The 21,761-nt window shown below is 41.9% G+C and overlaps 1 protein-coding gene across 1 annotated transcript in view; it reads left to right on the forward strand.

Annotated features, from left to right (window-relative positions):
* ECEL1 (endothelin converting enzyme like 1) overlaps positions 1-21,761 on the forward strand; it is a 117,844-nt gene that overhangs the window by 76,624 nt on the left and 19,459 nt on the right. Inside the window, exons 8-11 of the mRNA XM_067466108.1 lie at positions 10,387-10,485; positions 15,295-15,369; positions 17,543-17,646; positions 19,159-19,217. Coding sequence (XP_067322209.1) covers positions 10,387-10,485; positions 15,295-15,369; positions 17,543-17,646; positions 19,159-19,217 — 337 coding nt within the window. The remainder of the gene's footprint in view (positions 1-10,386; positions 10,486-15,294; positions 15,370-17,542; positions 17,647-19,158; positions 19,218-21,761) is intronic.

Here is a 21,761-nt window from a genome sequence, read left to right on the forward strand (position 1 = left end):
TTTCGGAGTAGAGAAACTGCTTTGGGAGACAGTGGTCGGACATCCGGACAACGTGGCCGGTCCAGCAGAGTTGATGTTGGAGGACCATCGCTTCAATGCTGGTGGTCTTTGCCTCTTCCAGCATGCTGACGTTTGTCCGCCTGTCTTCCCAAGAGATTTGTAGGATTTTCTGGAGGCAGCGCTGATGGAATCATTCCAGGAGTTGCATGTGACGTCTGTAGACAGTCCACGTCTCACAGGCATATAGCAGGCATATAGCATTTTCTGCATAAGTGTAGTATCTTGCATTTGTCCCTGTTGAACTGCATTTTGTTAGTTTTGGCCCATCTCTGTTGCACGGGCATCTTTCAGGAGTGCTTTAGTTGAATCTTCTTACATAGCAGGGGGGTGGTCTAGATGGCCCTTGGGTTCCCTTCCCACCCTTAAGTTTTTATGAGGGGCATTTCATTGATTTACTATTTTGTTTAAAGCATTTATATACCCACTTTTCAGGTATACAACCTCCTCCATTGGTTTGTAAAAATATTAAGACAGTGGCAATAAAGACTTAATAGAATATAGCAGGAGGAGAGGGCCGCAGGACAGCATTTTAAAAGCCACATAAATCCAGCGGTTTGACATTGGCTCTGCGGAGATGATCATATCTCAGGTTAATAGACTGGGATGAGAGGCTGTGCACACAGTCCCACGGCAGCGTGAGTAAATAAACCAGGAAGATTTCCATTGAACCCACATTAAGCCAAGTTCAAATTGTGTCCTCCAAAACCGAGGAAGCAAAAACACAGAAATACCCCATGAAATCTTTAGAAAGAACCTGAGATGCATCCCATGGTGCTCAATAGAGGAATGATTTACTGATCATCAACCCAAAGTGTTTTAGCCTCTTCAAAGGCTATTTGAAATTTAACCACAGAGCTTTCCTGAGCTGAAAATCTCACACCAGAGCTGAAAATCTCACACTGTTGGAGAGAGAAAACGAATGATGTGAGTTTTAGTTCCAGAATTTTCTGAAGTTATATTTCGAACTAGATAAATCCGGCCATGCTACGAATCATGTGCCATTGCATAACTTTCGCCAAAGGACTGCAAATCCCACCATCCATAGTCAGTCCTCCCGCAATCTACACCAGGATGTAAAGTGGGTCGTGGGGAATCTGTGTGCCAAGGCTGGCCTAGGTCCCTCATTCTTGGGGGTCGCAGTGGTCTGTTGGAGGCAATTCATGTGAAGGTACTGCAAATCCCATCATCTGTAGTTGGTCTTACCGCAATCCACACCAGGACGTAGAGTGGGTCATGGGGAGGTCTGTGTGCCAAGGTTGGCCCAGGTCCCTCATTCTTGGGGGTCGCAGTAGTCTTCTGGAGGCAATTCATGTGAAGGTACTGCAAGTCCCTTCATCCATAGTCGGTCCCTCTGCAATCCGCACCAGGACATAGAGTGGGTCATGGGGTGTCTGTGTGCCAAGGTTGGTCCATGTTCTTCATTCTTGGGGGGGTCGCAGTGGTCTGCTGGAGGCAATTCATGTGAAGGTACTGCAAATCCCATCATCCATAGTCGGTCCTCCCGAAATCTGCACCAGGACATAGAGTGGGTCATTGGAGGGGGGGGGGTCTGTGTGCCAAGGTTGGCCCAGGTCCCTCATTCTTGGGGGTCGCAGTGGTCTTCTGGAGGCAATTCATGTGAAGGTACTACAAATCCCACCATCCGTAGTTGGTCTTACCGCAATCCGCACCAGGACATAGAGTGGGTCATGGGGAGGTCTGTGTGCCAAGGTTGGTTCATGTCCCTCATTCATGTGGGGGTTGCAATGGTCTGTTGGAGGCAATTCATGTGAAGGTACTGCAAATCCCATCATCCATAGTCGGTCCTCCTGCAATCAGCACCAGGACGTAGAGTGGGTCATGGGGGGGGGGGGTCTGTGTGCCAAGGTTGGCCCAGGTCCCTCATTCGTGGGGGTCGTAGTGGTCTGCTGGAGGCAATTCAGGTGAAGTTACTGCAAATACCATCATTTGTGGTCCATTTTCCCGCAATCTGCACCAGGATGTAAAATCGATCATGGGAGGTCTGTGTGCCAAATTTGGTCCAGATCCTTCATTCGTGATGGTCGCAGTGGTCTGCTGGAGGTAATTCAGGTGAAGGTACTGCATATACCATCATCCGTGGGCCATCCTCCCCCAAACCGCACCAGGATGTAAAGTGGGTCATGGGGGCTTTGAATCCAAGGTTGTGCCTAAATGTCAAGTCAATCAACCAACTACATTTCGAGTTTTGCGAGCACAAACATACATACTTTATATATAAAGAAAACATTTTTTTTTCTTTTTTTTTCCCCAGTTTTTCTTTATTTTGGATAACAAAACAATACAATATGAACCTTAGCATCAAAAGACAATATCAAAAACTGATTACAATTTTTATGTCTAGGATACAGGTTCCAATTATGCTTCCCTTAACCATAAATCTTGATTAATCACCCTTTTAAAAACCCCTCCCCACCCACCCACCCTTACCACCCTCTCCTCACCTCCCTCCCACCCCCATCTGGGTTACCTGAATCAATTCATTGATTTAATTGTCTGGAAGGCCTGATTTAAAGTTCTGTACCTATCTTTTCCTTCCGTTTTTTCGATTAAACAAGACCATTTTCTAAACCAATCTTGTCTTGGCTGAATATTCAAATATTTATTTTTCTTTTCATAAATGAAATCACTAATTAAATATTCAGAAAGATAAGACCACCAAGTTTTCAGGTCCCACCTTGTTTTATCTTTCCAACCTCTGGCGATTGTGGCATGTGTAGCAGCTATCATAAATTTCAATATCTCTGACCATTCGTTGTTTCCCTCCTTTACCTCTATGTTGAGGGACAGAAATCGAGCTTTATCCCAATGTAGTTTTTGCCCTATTATTTCCTCTATTACTTCTCTAACAGTATTATAGAATTTTTGAATTTCAGAGCAGTCCCACCACATGTGTGAGAAAGTACCAGTCTCCCCACATTTATGCCAGCATTTGTTAGAAGTGTTTTTCATAATGTGAGCCAATTGAGAGGGGGTCCTATACCATTTTGAAATTATTTTCTTTTGTGTTTCTTTAATTCTTAGATGTTTAATTTTTTGAGTTTTATTAATCCAGGAGTTTACTAAGTTTTCATTAAAGTTTATATCCTGTTTCCAGGCCTCTACTAAAGTATGTTTTGTATTGTAGGATAAGGCTATTAGTTCCTTGTAAATTTCCCCTATAATACCTTTCTCTTTTTCTATTTTCCAACCTATTATTCTATCCAATGGAGCTTCTGATGTTTCTTTCTTTTTTATTTCTTGTACTCTTTTCGACAAGCCCAACCAAGCTATCCAATACTTTGAACCACATTTGTCCTTTATCTCATCCCATTTCTTAATATCTCCATTAGGTTTCAAGAGGTCTCCTACCTTCTTTATTCCATTCTCTTTCAGGGACCTGATTAAATTCCTAAAAGTTTTATCTTTATTTTCTAGGGTTTCTAGTGGAAAGGGATCTATTTTATTTATTTGTAATTTATTTTGCCATTTCTTCCAAACATACAATGTTGAGAGGAGGGGGCCGTCTCTTAATTTATTAAGCTCTTTTTTATCAATTTTTTCTCCCATAAATGAGCCCTTTTTCCAATCGTTTAATTCTTTCTCTAATTTCACCCATTTTCTCCCCCCTTCCAATTCCAATTCTATTAATTTAGCGATATGGCATGTCTCATAATACAGCTCCAGGGATGGAGCTCCCCATCCCCCCATTTCTTGGGTGCCGTAGAATATAAAATTAGAAATTCTATTTTTATTCCCTCCCACTACCCATTTCTTGATGGAATTGTCCCACTTCTTAAAGAGTTTTGCCGAGATGTTTACTGGCAGACTTTGAAATAAATATAAGAATTTGGGTAGAATCTTCATTTTATAAATTTTAAGTCTAGAAGTGATGTCCCGAAAATTCTTCCCCCAGGTTTTAAGTGCTTTGTTTGTAGATTTCCATAAATGGTTGAAATTTGATTGGATAATATTATTTAAATTCTTTGGAATTTCTACTCCTAAGTATTTTAATGACTTCTTTCCCAGTTTCACTCCTATAATATTTTGGGCGATTTTTAGTTCTTTCGATGTTAAATTCTTATAGAGAATTTCTGTTTTACCTAAATTAGTTGCAAGCCCTGAGATTTCCCCAAATTCCTTTATTAATTTGACCAATGAACTTAGCGACTCTTTCACGTCGCTTAAAATTATTATAACATCATCCGCATAAAGGTTTATTTTTATTTCTTCTTTGCCCGCCTTGTATCCTTTGATTGTTTGGTCCTGTCTAATTAAATTTGCTAAAGGTTCAATGGCCAATGCAAATAATAGTGGGGAGAGTGGGCATCCTTGTTTAGTTCCACTCTTTATACTAATTTGTCTCGAATCAACCCCATTTACATTTATGACTGCCTTATTTCTGCTGTATATCTCTTTTATTACTTTGCATAATTTTTCCCCCATTCCACTTGCCTCACATATTTTATTCAGGTATTTATGGTTTATTGAATCAAATGCTTTTTGAAAGTCAAGCTTTACTATAAGCAGTTTGGATCTATTAACTGTAGCATGACTTAAAGTATTTAGAATGATCCTGATAGGGTCTGCTATTTTCCTATTTTTTATAAATCCATGTTGATCTTCATGGATTATTTTTGGGATTTTTTCTCTTATTCTGTTTGCTATGATTTTTGTAAAGATCTTATAATCCACATTACTGAGGGAGATAGGTCTATATGCATTAGGATCTGTCTCGTCTTTATTTGGTTTTGGAATTGTTATTATCTCACAGTACTTCCAGGAGTCTGGAACTTTACCTCCTTCCATGATTTCATTGAAAAGTATGACCAAATTCGGAGTAATTTCCTCTTTAAAAATTTTGTAAAAATTTGTGGTAAAGCCATCTGGCCCGGGGGCTGAGTTCACTTTTAAACTGTCTATTACTGTTTCAATTTCTGAATTTGATATTGTGTCGTTTAATTCTATTTGTGAGTGATAGTCTATGTTTTCATGTAAATATACTTCTTGTTCTATTGTATTTTTATCATCGTAAAGTTTCTCATAAAAACCTGCCATAATTTCTCTAATTTCATTATCTGTTGATTTTAATTTACCCCTGTAATCTTTTAATTTTAGTATTCTCTTTCTAGCTTGTCTTTTTTTTAGGAATCTGGCCAAACTTTTTGAGTTATTGATAGAGTTAAATTGGTAATCATTTTTTATCCACAGATGTTTTTTGGTGGCGTCAATTTTTTCTAAATTCTCCAAATATTGTTTTTTCTCTATCCATCTTGTCTTATTTTCTGCTGTTGGGTGGTTTTGAAATTGTTGGAGGAAGTTCTCTACTTCACCTCTAGTTTTTTCAAGAGTGGATTTTTCTTTCTTATTAATCCCAATTTCTTTAGTGATACATGTACCCCTAATAGTAGCTTTAAAAGCATCCCATATTAACTCTTCTTTTAATTCTGGTTGTCTGTTTATTAAAAAAAATTCTTTTATCTGATTTTTAATATCTTGTTTGTCCTTTTCTTTGAAAGTTACCTTTGGATTAAATCTCCATTTTTTTGTGAGTCTCCTTACAGATTCTCCCAATTTAAGCGAAATCGGAGCATGATCTCCTGGCCATTGTTTCCCTACTTTTATCTCTTTAATTTCTCTAGAGTTATTAATTCCAACTATGAAGTAGTCTATAGTTGTGAATTTAGAGTGTCTGTGTGAATAGAAAGTTGGTGCCATACTATCTTCACCTATTCTGTTATGGGCCTCGATTAGATTCCATTTTTTAAAATTGACTTTACATTCTAACTTTGGGGGACTAACCCCTAAGCTTCTTCTATTCATGTATAACTCCGTATTTAAATCTCCCCCAATGACTACTTCGCCCTTTGCATGTTTTTCAATTTTGGCAAATGTTTTATTTATGAAACTTATTTGTTTTTTGTTTGGCGCATATACACTTGCAATAGAGATATCACTATTGTTTAATTTTCCCATTATCATTATAAATCTCCCTTCCTTATCTGATATCCTTTTCTCTAGTACAAAACTGTTAGTATTCTTTATTATGATTGCTACTCCTCTGGATTTATTTGATCCTCTTGATTCAAATTGTAAGTCCCAATTCTTTAAGTTTAACAATTTTTCCTTATCTTTTTTCTTATGAGTCTCCTGGATTAAGCATATATCAGCATGCTGTTCAGTTAACATTCTAGCCAGTTTATATTTTTTCACCGGAGAAGATAGGCCATTTATGTTGACTGACAAAAATTTAATTTCCTCCATCATAGATCAGTTGTTTACCTTCACAACTTTCTGTCGCAGGCCCTCCCATTATATTATCCCATATCCCTACAGAACCCAGATCCCTACCCCAAAACAACCCCTCCTCTGGAACCCATGACCCCCTCCTCCTTGAGGAGGTTGCTAGGAAAAGAATCCTTGCACCCATCCAGAGAATAACGATGGACAGAGGCCCCTGCATCCGCTCCTCCTATCCGTCAGATAACAATCTCACATTACTCACCCTTCCTGGCTTAATTTTCTTTTTTTAAAATAATAATAATAGTAATAATAATAATAATCCCTATCAATTAATCCCTAATCCTTAACCCAATCTACATCCCTATTGTTAATTCCAGACCATCCCACCTTCTCCTTTTCCATGTATAGTTAGCAAACATTATCCCACTTTTTAATTTAAATTATGTAAACAATTAGACCAAAAAAGAAAAAAAATATTCCTATCTTTGCTGGTTGTAAATCTTTACAGAATGTGTTTGCCAGTACCAATAAGCATTTCTTTAAACCCAGCTATAGGGACAATCTATTATGTATAGTTATCTGTAATTTCTTCTGCTAGGGATTCTATAGGTTTTTGATCGAAGTTTCCCATGTCTTTTCCTTGTGGTTTCTTCTTTAGTTGGATGATCTTCTCTTGGTTGCTCTTCCTCTGTTTCAGACACATTTTCTTCATCTATTGGGACGCCTGTTTCTCTTGAAGATTTCCTCTGGGGAGGTTGAGTCAGGTTTAAGTTTTTCAGAAGCCTTTCCCCTTCTTCTATGGACTTTGCAGTATGCTTTTTTCCCTCTCTGAAAATGATTAGTGTTGCTGGAAAGGCCCATGTGTATTTGATGTCTGCTGATCTGAGTCTATCCGTTATAGGCTTGAGGGAGGCTCTCTCCTCCCTTGTAGCTCTTGCTAAGTCCTGGAAAACTGTGATTTTATTACTATTAAACTGCAGATCATTCACGCTCCTTAAGGCTTTGAAAACCTGTAAGCATGTTGATGCTTTAACAAATGTCACTGTTACCACTCTTGGTGTGGGACCTTTGTGATTCTTTCCCCCCCTCTTTTGAGGATAAAGTCTGTATGCTCTATCTATATCTTCTTCTCCAGCTGGTATGTCCCATTGGTTCCACCACTCACACAGAGAGTTAATCAAGTCTTTGTCTTTTACATATTCAGGGATTCCTTGTAAACAAAAATTTCTGCGTTTGGAATGGTTTTCTAGATCCACCACCCTTGATTTCCAATAATTAACTTCCAATTCTAGTGACTGGATCCTAGCTTGATTTTTTTCCTCCTTAGATACTATTTCGCTCATCTTTTCTCTTGTCTCTCTAACTTCGAGAGATAAATGCTCCATTGAGCTTTTGAGCCCTTTAATCATTTCCACCAGAAGGTCAAGCTTTTCTCCTGTGTTAACTGTGGAAATTGGAGCTTCAGAGGCTTCTGAGGCCATCTCTAGATGATTTATATTCCAGTGGATAAAACAGTAAAACAGTTAACGAGCGGCACTCCCACCTCTGCTCAGCTGTTTGTTTCTGTTTTTCTTTTATCCGAACGCTCTGCTGCTGTAGTTCAACAAAATGGCACCACACGCTGCCTCAACAGGAAACTGGAGATATCTAATCAGTCTTTCGCTGTTTCCCAGGCTTTTCTTTTTCTTTAATTAGTAGGAAGATGTTACATTTTGTTTCTTGACATATTAACTAATCTTTCAGTCTTTTCCCAATCGGATTAATCCTCCGGGTGAGTTATTTTAACTTACTTTGACGGAGGAGCTTTCAGCAGACTGCTCAGCAAACTTGCATGCTCCGCCCACCTCCCATATAAGATTTCCATTGAACCCACATTAAGCCAAGTTCAAATTGTGTCCTCCAAAACCGAGGAAGCAAAAACACAGAAATACCCCATGAAATCTTTAGAAAGAACCTGAGATGCATCCCATGGTGCTCAATAGAGGAATGATTTACTGATCATCAACCCAAAGTGTTTTAGCCTCTTCAAAGGCTATTTGAAATTTAACCACAGAGCTTTCCTGAGCTGAAAATCTCACACCAGAGCTGAAAATCTCACACTGTTGGAGAGAGAAAACGAATGATGTGAGTTTTAGTTCCAGAATTTTCTGAAGTTATATTTCGAACTAGATAAATCCGGCCATGCTACGAATCATGTGCCATTGCATAACTTTCGCCAAAGGACTGCAAATCCCACCATCCATAGTCAGTCCTCCCGCAATCTACACCAGGATGTAAAGTGGGTCGTGGGGAATCTGTGTGCCAAGGCTGGCCTAGGTCCCTCATTCTTGGGGGTCGCAGTGGTCTGTTGGAGGCAATTCATGTGAAGGTACTGCAAATCCCATCATCTGTAGTTGGTCTTACCGCAATCCACACCAGGACGTAGAGTGGGTCATGGGGAGGTCTGTGTGCCAAGGTTGGCCCAGGTCCCTCATTCTTGGGGGTCGCAGTAGTCTTCTGGAGGCAATTCATGTGAAGGTACTGCAAGTCCCTTCATCCATAGTCGGTCCCTCTGCAATCCGCACCAGGACATAGAGTGGGTCATGGGGTGTCTGTGTGCCAAGGTTGGTCCATGTTCTTCATTCTTGGGGGGGTCGCAGTGGTCTGCTGGAGGCAATTCATGTGAAGGTACTGCAAATCCCATCATCCATAGTCGGTCCTCCCGAAATCTGCACCAGGACATAGAGTGGGTCATTGGAGGGGGGGGGGTCTGTGTGCCAAGGTTGGCCCAGGTCCCTCATTCTTGGGGGTCGCAGTGGTCTTCTGGAGGCAATTCATGTGAAGGTACTACAAATCCCACCATCCGTAGTTGGTCTTACCGCAATCCGCACCAGGACATAGAGTGGGTCATGGGGAGGTCTGTGTGCCAAGGTTGGTTCATGTCCCTCATTCATGTGGGGGTTGCAATGGTCTGTTGGAGGCAATTCATGTGAAGGTACTGCAAATCCCATCATCCATAGTCGGTCCTCCTGCAATCAGCACCAGGACGTAGAGTGGGTCATGGGGGGGGGGGTCTGTGTGCCAAGGTTGGCCCAGGTCCCTCATTCGTGGGGGTCGTAGTGGTCTGCTGGAGGCAATTCAGGTGAAGTTACTGCAAATACCATCATTTGTGGTCCATTTTCCCGCAATCTGCACCAGGATGTAAAATCGATCATGGGAGGTCTGTGTGCCAAATTTGGTCCAGATCCTTCATTCGTGATGGTCGCAGTGGTCTGCTGGAGGTAATTCAGGTGAAGGTACTGCATATACCATCATCCGTGGGCCATCCTCCCCCAAACCGCACCAGGATGTAAAGTGGGTCATGGGGGCTTTGAATCCAAGGTTGTGCCTAAATGTCAAGTCAATCAACCAACTACATTTCGAGTTTTGCGAGCACAAACATACATACTTTATATATAAAGAAAACATATAATCTCTAACTGTCCTAATTTGGAAGGGACAGTCCAACTTAATCCTCTGTTGTCATACTTTTTCAGTGGCATATAAAATTTCCTGGTTTTGTCCAGCTCTTTCCACTTTTCCCCCTTTGCCTTCATCTTACCTTCATTGCTGCAAACTGAGTTCAAAGTGCACAATACAATTAGCACACAATGAATAGAACAGGGGAGAAGAGAGAGCCAAGTCATTTCCTTCCCAGTAGGCTCAGGCAAAAGCATGCTGCTGCAGCCTCTCCTGACTTTGCTGTTTTTCCCAGCATTTGTCATCTAAATCACATTGTGATGCTACTTGACTTTTCATCTGTGAAATATTGGAGGGTATGGTAGCCCCTAAAGAAGGGCCACTGAGAGCATATATATCAGGCATGGACAAACTTCAGCCCTCCAAGTGTTTGAACTTCACAATTCCTAACAGCCTCAGGCCTCTTCCTTTCCCCACTCAGCTGCTTAAGCCAGTAGTTAAACATGGCTCTCAACCTTCTCTTCTTCAGGCTAAACATACCCAGCTCCCTTATCCATTTCCAGATCCCATGACCAGACTTTACCTTTCTCCCTTTCATGCAAAAGTGATCCATAACCTGGGTGATTATTGGTGATCTCTTTCCTTCAGGTGCAGCAGCTCGTGGAAAACATCAAGCACATCCTGGACCGACGATTGGAAGAGTTGGACTGGATGGATGAAGAAACAAGGAGGGCAGCTAGAGCCAAGGTGAGGAGCCAGGAACAGGTGACAGTATGGGATATGCATGGCTCCAAAGTCACTTTCCAAGTCTCCAAGTTCCTCCTCCTTTTCCTCCTCCTCCTCCTCCTCCTCCTTCTTCTCTTCTTCTTCTTCTTCTTTGAAACACAACAAGATTAGTACACCGCAACCAATATTACACCAAGTGTCCATGTCAATGAAGAATACTATGTGGGATTTAAGGGAAGTCATGCTCCCCATGCTCTATTCTGTTTTGGTTAGACCACACCTGGAATATTGTGTCCCATTCTGGGCACCACAATTCAAGAGAGATATTGACATGCTGGAATGTGTCCAGAGGAGGGCAACTAAAATGATCAAGGGTCTGGAGAACAAGCCCTATGAGGAGTGGCTTAAGGAGCTGGGCATGTTTAGCCTGAAGAAGAGAAGGATGAGAGGAGATATGATAGCCATGGATCAATATGTGAGAGGAAGCCACAGGGAGGAGGGAGCAAGCTTGTTTTCTGCTTCCCTGGAGACTAGGACACAATGGAGCAATGGCTTCAAACTACAAGAAAGGAGATTCCATCTGAACATGAGAAAGAACTGCTTGACTGTGAGAGCCGTTCAGCAGTGGAACTCTCTGCCCCGGAGTGTGGTGGAGGCTCCTTCTTTGGAAGCTTTTAAACAGAGGCTGGATGGCCATCTGTCGGGGTGCTTTGAATGCAATATTCCTGCTTCTTGGCAGAATGGGGTTGGACTGGATGGCCCAGGAGGGCTCTTCCAACTCTTTGATTCTATGCTATGCCATTGTGCCTTCATTATAAATAATGTCACAGATCAATAATAGCCCAGTGTTTTCCACTGGTATTGGCCGTGGATCGTCGTCTTGGATGTCGGATGCGTTGATCTAGCCATTTCAGCGTGGCATGCAGAACTGTTTCCAGATTGCTTTCTGTTCTGGTGTATTAGGTAAAATTGGGGAATCATATCAAATGTCAAATAACCAAAGTTGTGGGAGGTTTGCAGGATTTGCAGCCAATTTTCTTCACCAAGTAGAAGAATCTTTTTGAATATCATCACGCAAGAATAACTCCTGGATGCCTGGTATTACCAAATAAGTCTTGTATGCCTCGGGCAATACAAGTTCATTCAGGCTGACTGGGCCCAAAGGTGTTGCCTGGAATTGATTTTGTCTTTGATGGATTGGGGTGGGTTTTTTTTTTCCTTCCAAGGCTTCGGTTCGGGGAATCACAGCATGAGCTGCCGAGCTTCCGTTAGTCATACAGACATTTATAATTTTGGCTTTTTCTTCCACCGTTTCTTCAGCTCGCAGCTTCCATCCCATCACAGATTTTTGCCACTTCGACACTTGCTGGTGAAGGAAGTTGGGAATGCTCATTTATCTTCTTAATCACCTCTCAATTTTTGGTGTGACTTTGGGTCTTGCATTGTCCCATCTGTTTGCAATGAGATGAAATGGCAATGCAGAAAACTGGATCTGAAATTGCCATGCTGAATCATCCCATTCCACATCAAGTTTTACCATTATCTCACTTTTGAGAAACCCCCATCTATCATTCATTTCCTTCTCTTTTAGTATTCCATGGGATCACATTTGGTTTGCCCTTAGATTTACTTAAGTCAGCTTTCTTAAAGTCTAGAGTGCATGTCTGACTATGCTTGTCTCCCCTTTCCGTTGGATAACAAACTTGTGATGTCTTGGCTCTGCCTTCTCCTCTCCTCTGCTTCAGTCCCCCCATTCATAGGTGTTCCCAATAGTGTAGATACCTTCCTTTGTATTAGTTTTGAGTGGAGTTTAACATCCTCCCAGAGGCCAGTGTTAGTTGGTCTATTCCATTTCCCTGTATAGAGTTCTCTTGCTGGACTCTTCCTTTTTCTACAATCAGAGAGGCTTGGATATTGTCTGGTATCCTAGGCCCAAGTATAACGCTATCAGGGTGTATGATTATAACTCCAGAATACAAATCACACAGCTGCCACCAATTATAACAATATCAGGATCCTGGGGATTGTATTTTCTAATATATCCCACCTGCTGGCACCACTATAAAAGAATCAGTATAAAGGATTTTGATTACTAATCCCCCATCTGGACACCAATATGATTCTGGCACGGAGCGTTTAGATGTATGTTGAGGTAACGTGTATACTCTGGTAGAGTTGCTGCCACCACCCAAAATAATTTGGGAATATTAAAGAATGGTTCCCTGAAGTAATCTTCTTCCTGCCCACCAGCTCTCCTTTAGCTCCCTGAGATGACTGTGATGTAAAGATGTTAAAATGGCTAGAATGATTCCCACAGGAATGAATCACTACTGAGGCTTCTTTAAAAGTTGAAATAGATAACAGATTTATTGATAAGAACAAACAACTATATTCTTCAATGAGGCACACAAGCTTAATTGGTTACTGAGGTACAATACTCTTAATAGTTACTTCAAACAGGTTACTTGGCTTAGATATGAGTAAAACTCCTCACTCTACAATAAACCTAGTAGCAGTGAGTTCCCCAGACCAACCTAACCAGGTTGTCCCTAGAGCAATTAGCTACACTCTAAGCAGAGTCCTCTGTAAGCTAATATACCCTAACCCAGAGAGCAAACACACTTGTGTAAAAACCCACACAAGCACCCAGGCATCTACTTTGACCCTCCTGGCCAAATAATGCAGAATCGCCTCTCACAAATGCTCTCTGACAGAAAAATCTCAGCTCACCAAAAATCTACCTCTCTTCTCTGTTCCCGAAACCAATCTCCTGCTTTCTGTCAAGTTGACACTTTTCCCTCTCAGTGCTTAACTCCTCCCAACTGTCCTAACCAATCCAGAGAGAGCTCCAGCTCCTCCCCTCTTCTCCTCTTACACTCCCAAGATGTCTGCTTCCTATGCTTACACTCCCAAAATGGAGGCGTGCCTACAGATATCTCAGGCTCCTACTTCGGCCTACGAGGTAAAAATCATTACACCAAGCAACCCAAAAAACAGGCATCCTTAGCACCTGCATTCAGTAGTGTTTACTATTTTTATACCACCAGTTCAAAGGACAACAGAAGCTTATGACCAGCTTATGTTTCACAAGAAAGAAGATTGAGACAGTTTATAACCATCGCTTTGCACCAGAGGCAGAAGACTCCAGAGAGATGACTGCAACCAGCAAAGGCTCCTGTTTTAAGTTACCTTATGATAGTCCCGGGTGGAGTTAACCCTTTATTCATCTTAGAATCATAGAATCATAGAGTTGGAAGAGACCTCATGGGCCATCCAGTCCAACCCCCTGCCAAGAAGCAGGAATATTGCATTCAAAGCAACCCCGACAGATGGCCGCTCAGCCTCTGTTTAAAAGCCTCCAAAGAAGGAGCCTCCACCACCACAACAACAATTCTTTATTGATTAGTCAATTTTGACCATATCAAAACATGCAAAACATACAAAAACATACACACTTGCCCATACATACAGTAAAACCATATATGAATACAAGGCATCCCAGCCTACTGGCCTGTCAACCCACTCCTAAATGATTGTGCAACTACAAGATTAAAAACACTAAAAGATTAAAAATTGATTCATTCCTTAAAGTAGGGTTTGAGCCTCCACCACACTCCGGGGCAGAGAGTTCCGCTGCTGAACAGCTCTTGTTTGCAGTAAACTCATTTTGGTTATCTTTTCACCTTGCCTAAAGTGCCTCTGTCTGCTAAGGCTCTTAATCTTAAAAGAAGGTATACAGATAGTCCAGTAAAGCCAGACACTATAGTTTCCCCAAAGGTTCAGGTGTGCCATCACAAAACTCTAGTAGAACATAGTCACTTCCACCTAAGGACCCACTTCATCAATCTCATTTATAAGATCATCACTGTGTTGTCAAAAGCTTTCATGGCTGGAATCACTGGGTTGCTGTGAGTTTTCCAGGCTATATGTCCATGTTCCAGAAGCATTCTCTCCTGAGGTTTCACCCTCATCTATGGCAAGCTTCCTCAGAAGTTGCGGGGAACTCTCAACCTCTGAGGATGCCTGCAATAGATGTGGGTGAAATGTCAAGATAGAATGCTTCTGGAACATGGCCATACAGTCCAGAAAACTCACAGCAACTCAAGGTCATCACTGTTAGTTAGGATCCGATTTAGAAGAACTGACCCCCCGCCCCCTCCCTTTTGTTGCCTCTTCCACCTTTTGGACCATGAAAGTGAAGAATTTAATTTGTTGGAGCTGATATTCTTGACACAGTTTGCCTTCCAACCAATATTAAGGTATCTGAAATCTCTTGTTACTGTCACATCCCCCCTTTTTGAATGTCTGGACCATGTATTCTAGGAAGCCATCATCCAAGTCCTCATTCTGGCTTGGAGGTCTGTAGTAGACTCCCACAATGACATTCCTGTTGATTCTTTCCCCCTTAATTTTTACCAAATGCCCTCAACCTGGCTTCCAGGATTTGCATCATGGGCCTCCTCACAGGTGTCAATATTCTTGACATACTATGCTGCTGCTCCTCCTTTCCTGTTTAGTCTATTCCTTAGAGATAGGTTCTACCAGACATGGACAAACTTGGGCCCTCCAAGTGTTTTGGACTGCAACTCCCACAATTCCTAACAGCCGGTAGGCTGTTAGGAATTGTGAGAGTTGTAGTCCAAAATACCTGGAGGGCCAAAGTTTGCCCATGCCTGGGTTATACCCTTCTTTTACAACATTCCAAACATGAGACTTATTCCACCAGGTTTCGGTGATACCTATATTGTATTTGCTTTGTAGTATTAAGATTTCATTTATTCAGGAGGCTTAAGATGATTGTTAAATATTTAAGTTCCACTCCTCTTGCAGCTCCAGCATATGATGGTGATGATCGGCTACCCGGACTTCCTGCTCAACCCAGAAGCAATTGACAAGGAATATGAGGCAAGTATGCTTGTTAGGACTTGGATTGACCTTACCGTTGTGCAGAGTGAAAGCAGCGGCAGCTTCGGGCAGCAGTTGGTAGGAGATAGGAAGATGCTGGAGAACGGAGCTATGCATTGGCCACATAAGTGACTCTTGTCTTCAGGTGTATTTTTCAGGTGTGGTGGTGGATACTTCTCCAAAGCTATGGCTTAACTGTGAACGACTTACTATTCTGATCAACTTCTAGCCAAGGGGCCACCACTGAAAAGGCCTGTCTCTCGTTCCCACCAGACGTACTTGTGACAAAGACGGGACCGAGAGCAGGGCCTCCCCAGACGATCTTAAAGTCTTTAATGGTTCGTAAGGGAAGATGCATTCGGACATGTAAGTTGGGCCAGAACCATTTAGGGCTTTATAGACCAAAGCCAGCACTTTGAATTGGGACTGGTAGCAAACCGGTAACCAGTGGAGCTGGTGCAACAAGGAGCTCTCCCTGAGAGCCACTCCTTTTAGCAACCTGGCTGCCGTTCGTTGGACTAGTTGAAGCTTCCGCATATCTCTATATATGCCATTGAGAGATAGAAGATCCCCTGATCTTCTATCTGTCAGTGGCAGATATAGAGATATGCTCACAACAATAACAGATATCAGTACAGCGAGAAGTGAGAGAATCATGGCAAGAGAAAGAACACACATTTGCTACCTATTGCTTCTTGCCATCAGCCAAAGACAACAGTGAATGATGTAATTCTCATCATACCCGTCACATGGTCATGACTTTGCTTCTTTTGCCTGTCCCTTCAGTTCCACATCACCACCTACTTAGCCCTTCAGTAGGTGTGTGACCACATGTCCATTAGAGCAGTATTTTCAACCAGTATTATATAATAGAGTTACAGTCAATGCATTATTTATCTAATATGACAGCCCAACAAATTAACAGCAACAGTCTACAATTAACTATGTTGTTGTAGGTTTTTCGGGCTGTATGGCCATGTTCTAGAAGCATTCTCTCCTTACGTTCCACCTGCAACTATTTTCGTAGGGATGGGGCGCAAGACCGCCATAGAGTTGAAATGGAGGACCTCAACTTCCCTAGAGCAAATATGTCAATCAATTCCATGACTAATCAAATCCGCAAAAGTTCAACTTGCAAACGTGGGCTGTCTGTATTGTTAATTAACTCAATGTCTTCAATTGACTGATTAATTCAATGAAGTAATTATAACTCTAATTAGCCAGCTATAAATAAAGGCAAGTGCCAATAGGTGCAAAGGCCTTCTCAGTTGTGGCATTACATCTCTCTCTCTCAGCATCTCCCCCTCCCAAGGGAAGCCTACCTGAAAACTGTATGAATGCAGCTCCATGCCTTTAAGTTTGACTATTTGATGAGTTTTAATTACCTTCTGTCTTCTTCTGATGTTTTGCAGCTATCTCAGATTTTTGTATTGTATTTGTTGAGTTGGTGGACCATCAATGCAATTATAAATGAACAGAAGTATGGGATGTGCCCTATGAGGAGTGGCTTAAGGAGCTGGGCATGTTTAGCCTGAAGAAGAGAAGGCTGAGAGGAGATATGATAGCCATGTCTAAATATGTGAGAGGAAGCCACAGGGAGGAGGAGGGAGCAAGCTTGTTTTCTGCTTCCCTGGAGACTAGGAAGCGAAACAATGGCTTCAAACTACAAGAGAGGAGATTCCATCTGAACATGAGGAAGAACTTCCTGACTGTGAGAGCCGTTCAGCAGTGGAACTCTCTGCCCCGGAGTGTGGTGGAGGCTCCTTCTTTGGAAGCTTTTAAACAGAGGCTGGGTGGCCATCTGTCAGGGGTGATTTGAATGCAATATTCCTGCTTCTTGGCAGGGGGTTGGACTGGATGGCCCATGAGGTCTCTTCCAACTCTTTGATTCTATGATTCTATGATTCAATAGATCCATTGGTACATCCATTGTTTATACTGAATGGTAGCAAATCTCCAACTTTTCTGAAGAAATACATTCCCAAATTGTGCTGGTGATATCTGAGATCTCTGCACAACAAGCAGGTGCTTTATCCCTGTCCTGAAAGACCTAAATCCTGGACTTGAGATTGATTTGTTTATTTGTTTTGAGGCTTCATCTTCCGTCCTTCATCCAAAAGCCAAACCAGTTTTCAATCTATTAATCTGACGTTGGGTTTGTATCTTCCCACAGTTCCAAGTCAATGAGAAAACCTACTTCAGGAACATCCTCAACAGCATCAAATTCAGCATCAAGCTGTCCGTGAAGAAGATCCGCCAGGAGGTGGACAAGTCAGCGTAAGTGTCTCTTCTTCAAAATGCGTGGTTGAGATGGCTTGTGGAGCTTTCATCTGCAGCTATCCAAGTGGTCAGAAGCCTCTCCAACTTGGGCCCTCCAGGTGTTTTGGACTTCAACTCCCACAATTCCTAACAGCCGGTAGGCTGTTAGGAATTGTGGGAGTTGAAGTCCAAAACACCTGGAGGGCTCAAGTTGGCCCATGTCTGCTCTACAGGCATGTAGGTAGCTGTTGCTTACAAGCGCTACCCTGTTTCCCTGAAAATAAGACCTACCCTGAAAATGTTTTGGACTTCAACTCCCTAGCATGATTTTTCAAGATTTTTCAGGAAGCCCTCCTTCAAAAATAATCCTAGTTACAATTAAATAAAATATAACAATTTTGGGGGAAAGACATCCCCTGAAAATAATCCCCAACACATCTTTTGGAGCAAAAATTAATATAATACCCTGTCTTATTTTCAGGGAAACAAGGTATTACAATCACCCAGGTAGTAGTCCTCTGTTGATGTCCTTGAGGCTGCAAAGGGCAGGTTCAGCCCATTTCATTTTCTTAAAAGGACATAAAAGAACCTTACAAGGTACAGATAAAGGTTTCCCCCTGACATTAAGTCCAGTCGTGTCTGACTCTGTGGGTTGGTGCTCATCTCCATTTCTAAACTGAAGAGCCAGCGTTGTCCATAGACACCTCCAAGGTCATGTGGCCAGCATGACTGCATTGAGCACCATTATATCTGTATGTAATTTCCCCCGCATTATTGGAGGATGGGTTGTCTTCAAAAGAAGTGTTCAATCCTGGGATTTTACTCTTTATTGTGATGTTTGGGTTCCCTCATGTAGGTAAAATGTGCCGGGAGTTTCCTAGATGTTGGTTTTGTTGTTGTTGTTGTTGTTGTTGACCAATATTTATATTGCTCTGGACTATTTTCTAGCAATTCCACACACCAACTCCAACATTCCCCACCCTCAAATAAGTTTCTTTTTATTTCCAAGATCTTCCAAAAGAATATACCCCCTTTCCTTTACTTCCTTTCATGTTCTGTGTGTGTGTTTTCAATTATTAGAGTGCTATAATGCTTCAGTGAAATAGCATTTTTGCAGTATTGCTGCCCAACTCTAAGAAAAGGGTGAACAAAATTCAGAGAGGAGAAAATTGGCCTTTCAAACTATAAAACCAAGTTAGCAAAACATGCTTTAGTTTTTAAAAACAGCAGATCACGATCCAAGAAATTGCTGTCAAGAGTCCCCACAAAAGGATGGAAGGCATGGATACAGAGTCAACTACAACTAGTAAAACCCAGGGAACTATATTGTTAGAACTCAATACTTTTTAAGGCCCTATCTACACTGCCATATAAAATCCAGATTATCTGCTTTGAACCGGATTATATGACAGTGTAGATTCATATAATGCAGTTCAAAGCAGATAATCTGGATTATAAGCTTTGATAGTGTAGAAGAGACCTAAGACAAATCTGTTAATCCACGTGTATGTGTGTGTGTTTTTATTGCAGGTGGCTGTTGCCTCCCCAGGCATTGAATGCTTACTATCTTCCCAACAAGAACCAGATGGGTATGATGAACCAGAGTGGGAGATAACCTGTGTTTTATAAGGCTTGACATACAGCAGGATGGATAACTATGATTGTTTTATTGCTTATGGATGTATGGTTTTAATTTGATTTATGTTTAATTCTAGTGTATAATTGTAATTGTTTGTACTGGCATTGAATTTTGCCATTACTTATGTGTAAACCGCTTTGAGTCCCCCTCGGGGTGAGAAAAGCGGTATAGAAATAATTTGTGTAGCTTGCTGTCTACCTTTGCAGCCTGAAAGACAGTTGCATCTGTCAAGTAGGAAATTTAGGTACCATTTATGTGGGGAGGCTAATTTAACTAATTTACAAGGCCATAAAAATCTCCAGCAAGCTTGCAAAGAAAGAAGAAGTACTTCATCAGTGTCACAAATGGTCGGTGAAGGGACAGCTCCCCTGGTGGCCAGAATACCCTCATGAAAAGCTGGAATGTTAAATAGCCTCTGAGTGTCTGTCTATATATGTTGTGTGTCTATGGCATTGAATGTTTGCCATGTATATGTACATTGTAATCCACCCTGAGTCCTCTGTGAGGTGAGAAGGGTGGAATATAAATACTGTAAATAAATAAATAAAGATTGAACTGCAAAGACTCTGGCACAAGCCAGTCAAGTTGGTCCCAGTAGTGATGCGCACACTGGGTGCAGTGCCTAAAGACCTTGGCCTGCACTTGAACACAATCGGCGCTGACAAAATTACCACCTGTCAGCTGCAAAAGGCCACCCTACTCAGAAATGCACACATTATTCGCCGATACATCACACAGTCCTAGACACTTGGGAAGTGCCCGACCTGTGATCCAGTACAACAGCCAGCAGAGTGATCTTGTTTGCTGTGGACTCATCTTGTTGTGTTTCAAATTGTTTGTTTGTTTGTTTATATACCACCCTATGTCACCAAAGGGACTCGGGACAGTTTACAACAAAAGTAACAGAGTGGCAAACATTCAATGCCAAAATGAACCAAGATTTATGAAGAAGATTCTTGAACAGACAATATTAAACAAGTCTGCAAAAGTTAAACCCACAAATATGAATTCTATTTCCAGAGAACTGGAGAACTGGATCCCCATCATTTCCAAAAGGAAAATGCAGGGCAAGCCTAAATGGCTGTTTCCCATATTCATTGAGAGCTGCACACAAATGACGACTTAGGATTGGATATTATGTTATAACAGCTTTATGGCACTTATATGTTTTTATTGTTTATTATTATATGATATAATGTATTGTATTATTTGTTGAATGTACAGCATGGAATATTGCCATGTTGTAAGCTTCTCTGAACACCCAAATACCTGGGAGTTACCCTGGACTGTGCTCTACAAGAAGCACTGCCTGAATATCAAGCAAAAAGTGGGCGCTAGTAACAATATCATACGAAAGCTGATTGGCACAACCTGGGGATCACAACCAGACACAGTGAAGACATCTGCCCTTGCGCTATGGTACTCTGCTGCTGAGTATGCATGCCCAGTGTGGAACACATCTCACCACGCTAAAACAGTGGATGTGGCTCTTAATGAGACATGCCGCGTTATCACGGGGTGTCTGCGCCCTACACCATTGGAGAAATTACATTCTTTAGCTGGTATTGCACCACCTGACATCCACCAGAGAGTAGCAACCAATAGTGAAAGGACCAAGGCAGTGGGTATCAGTCAGCCTGCCAACACCTAAAATCAAGAAATAGTTTTCTAAGATCTACAGAGACACTCGCTGGAACACCTCAGCAAGTGAGAGTCCAAAAGTGGCAGGCTCAAACCCAGAACCTCAATCAATGGCTGATAGCAAATGAGAGACTCCCTCCTGGGCTCACAGAAAACTGGGCGACTTGGAAGGCATTGAGCAGACTGTGCTCTGGCACCACAAGATGCAGATCCAACCTTAAGAAATGGGGCTACAAAGTGGAATCCATGACATGTGAGTGCGGAGAAGAGCAAACCACTGACCACCTGCTGCAATGCAACCTGAGCCCCGCCACATGCACAATGGAGGACCTTTTTGCAGCAACACCAGAGGCACTCCAAGTGACCAGCTACTGGTCAAAGGACATTTAATAGAATACCAAGTCTGCAAACCTTGTGTTTTGTTTGTTTGTTTGTTTTTAATGCAATACAACTTTTTTGGTTCACTCCCGACACGATAAATAAATAGCTCAGTTCTTGTGGGTTTTTTCGGGCTATATGGCCATGTTCTAGAGGCATTTCTCCTGACGTTTCGCCTGCATCTATGGCAGGCATCCTCAGAGGGTGAGGTCTGGAGCTGGGAAAAAGGGGGTTTATATATCTGTGGAAAGACCAGGGTGAGACAAAAGGCTTTTGTAAGATGGGCTAGGTGTGAATCTTTTCAATTGACCACCTTGATTAGCATACAATGGGCTGACTGTGCCTGGAGCAAACTCTTAATGAAGGTGATTAGATGTCCCTGCCTGTTTTTCTCTCTGTTGTTTTAATTTTAGAATTTTTTAAAACTGGTAGCCAAATTTTGTTCATTTTCATGGTTTCTTCCTTTCTGTTGAAA

This window comes from Anolis sagrei, chromosome 3, assembly GCF_037176765.1.
Source record: "Anolis sagrei isolate rAnoSag1 chromosome 3, rAnoSag1.mat, whole genome shotgun sequence".
Classification (NCBI taxonomy): Eukaryota; Metazoa; Chordata; class Lepidosauria; order Squamata; family Dactyloidae; genus Anolis; species Anolis sagrei.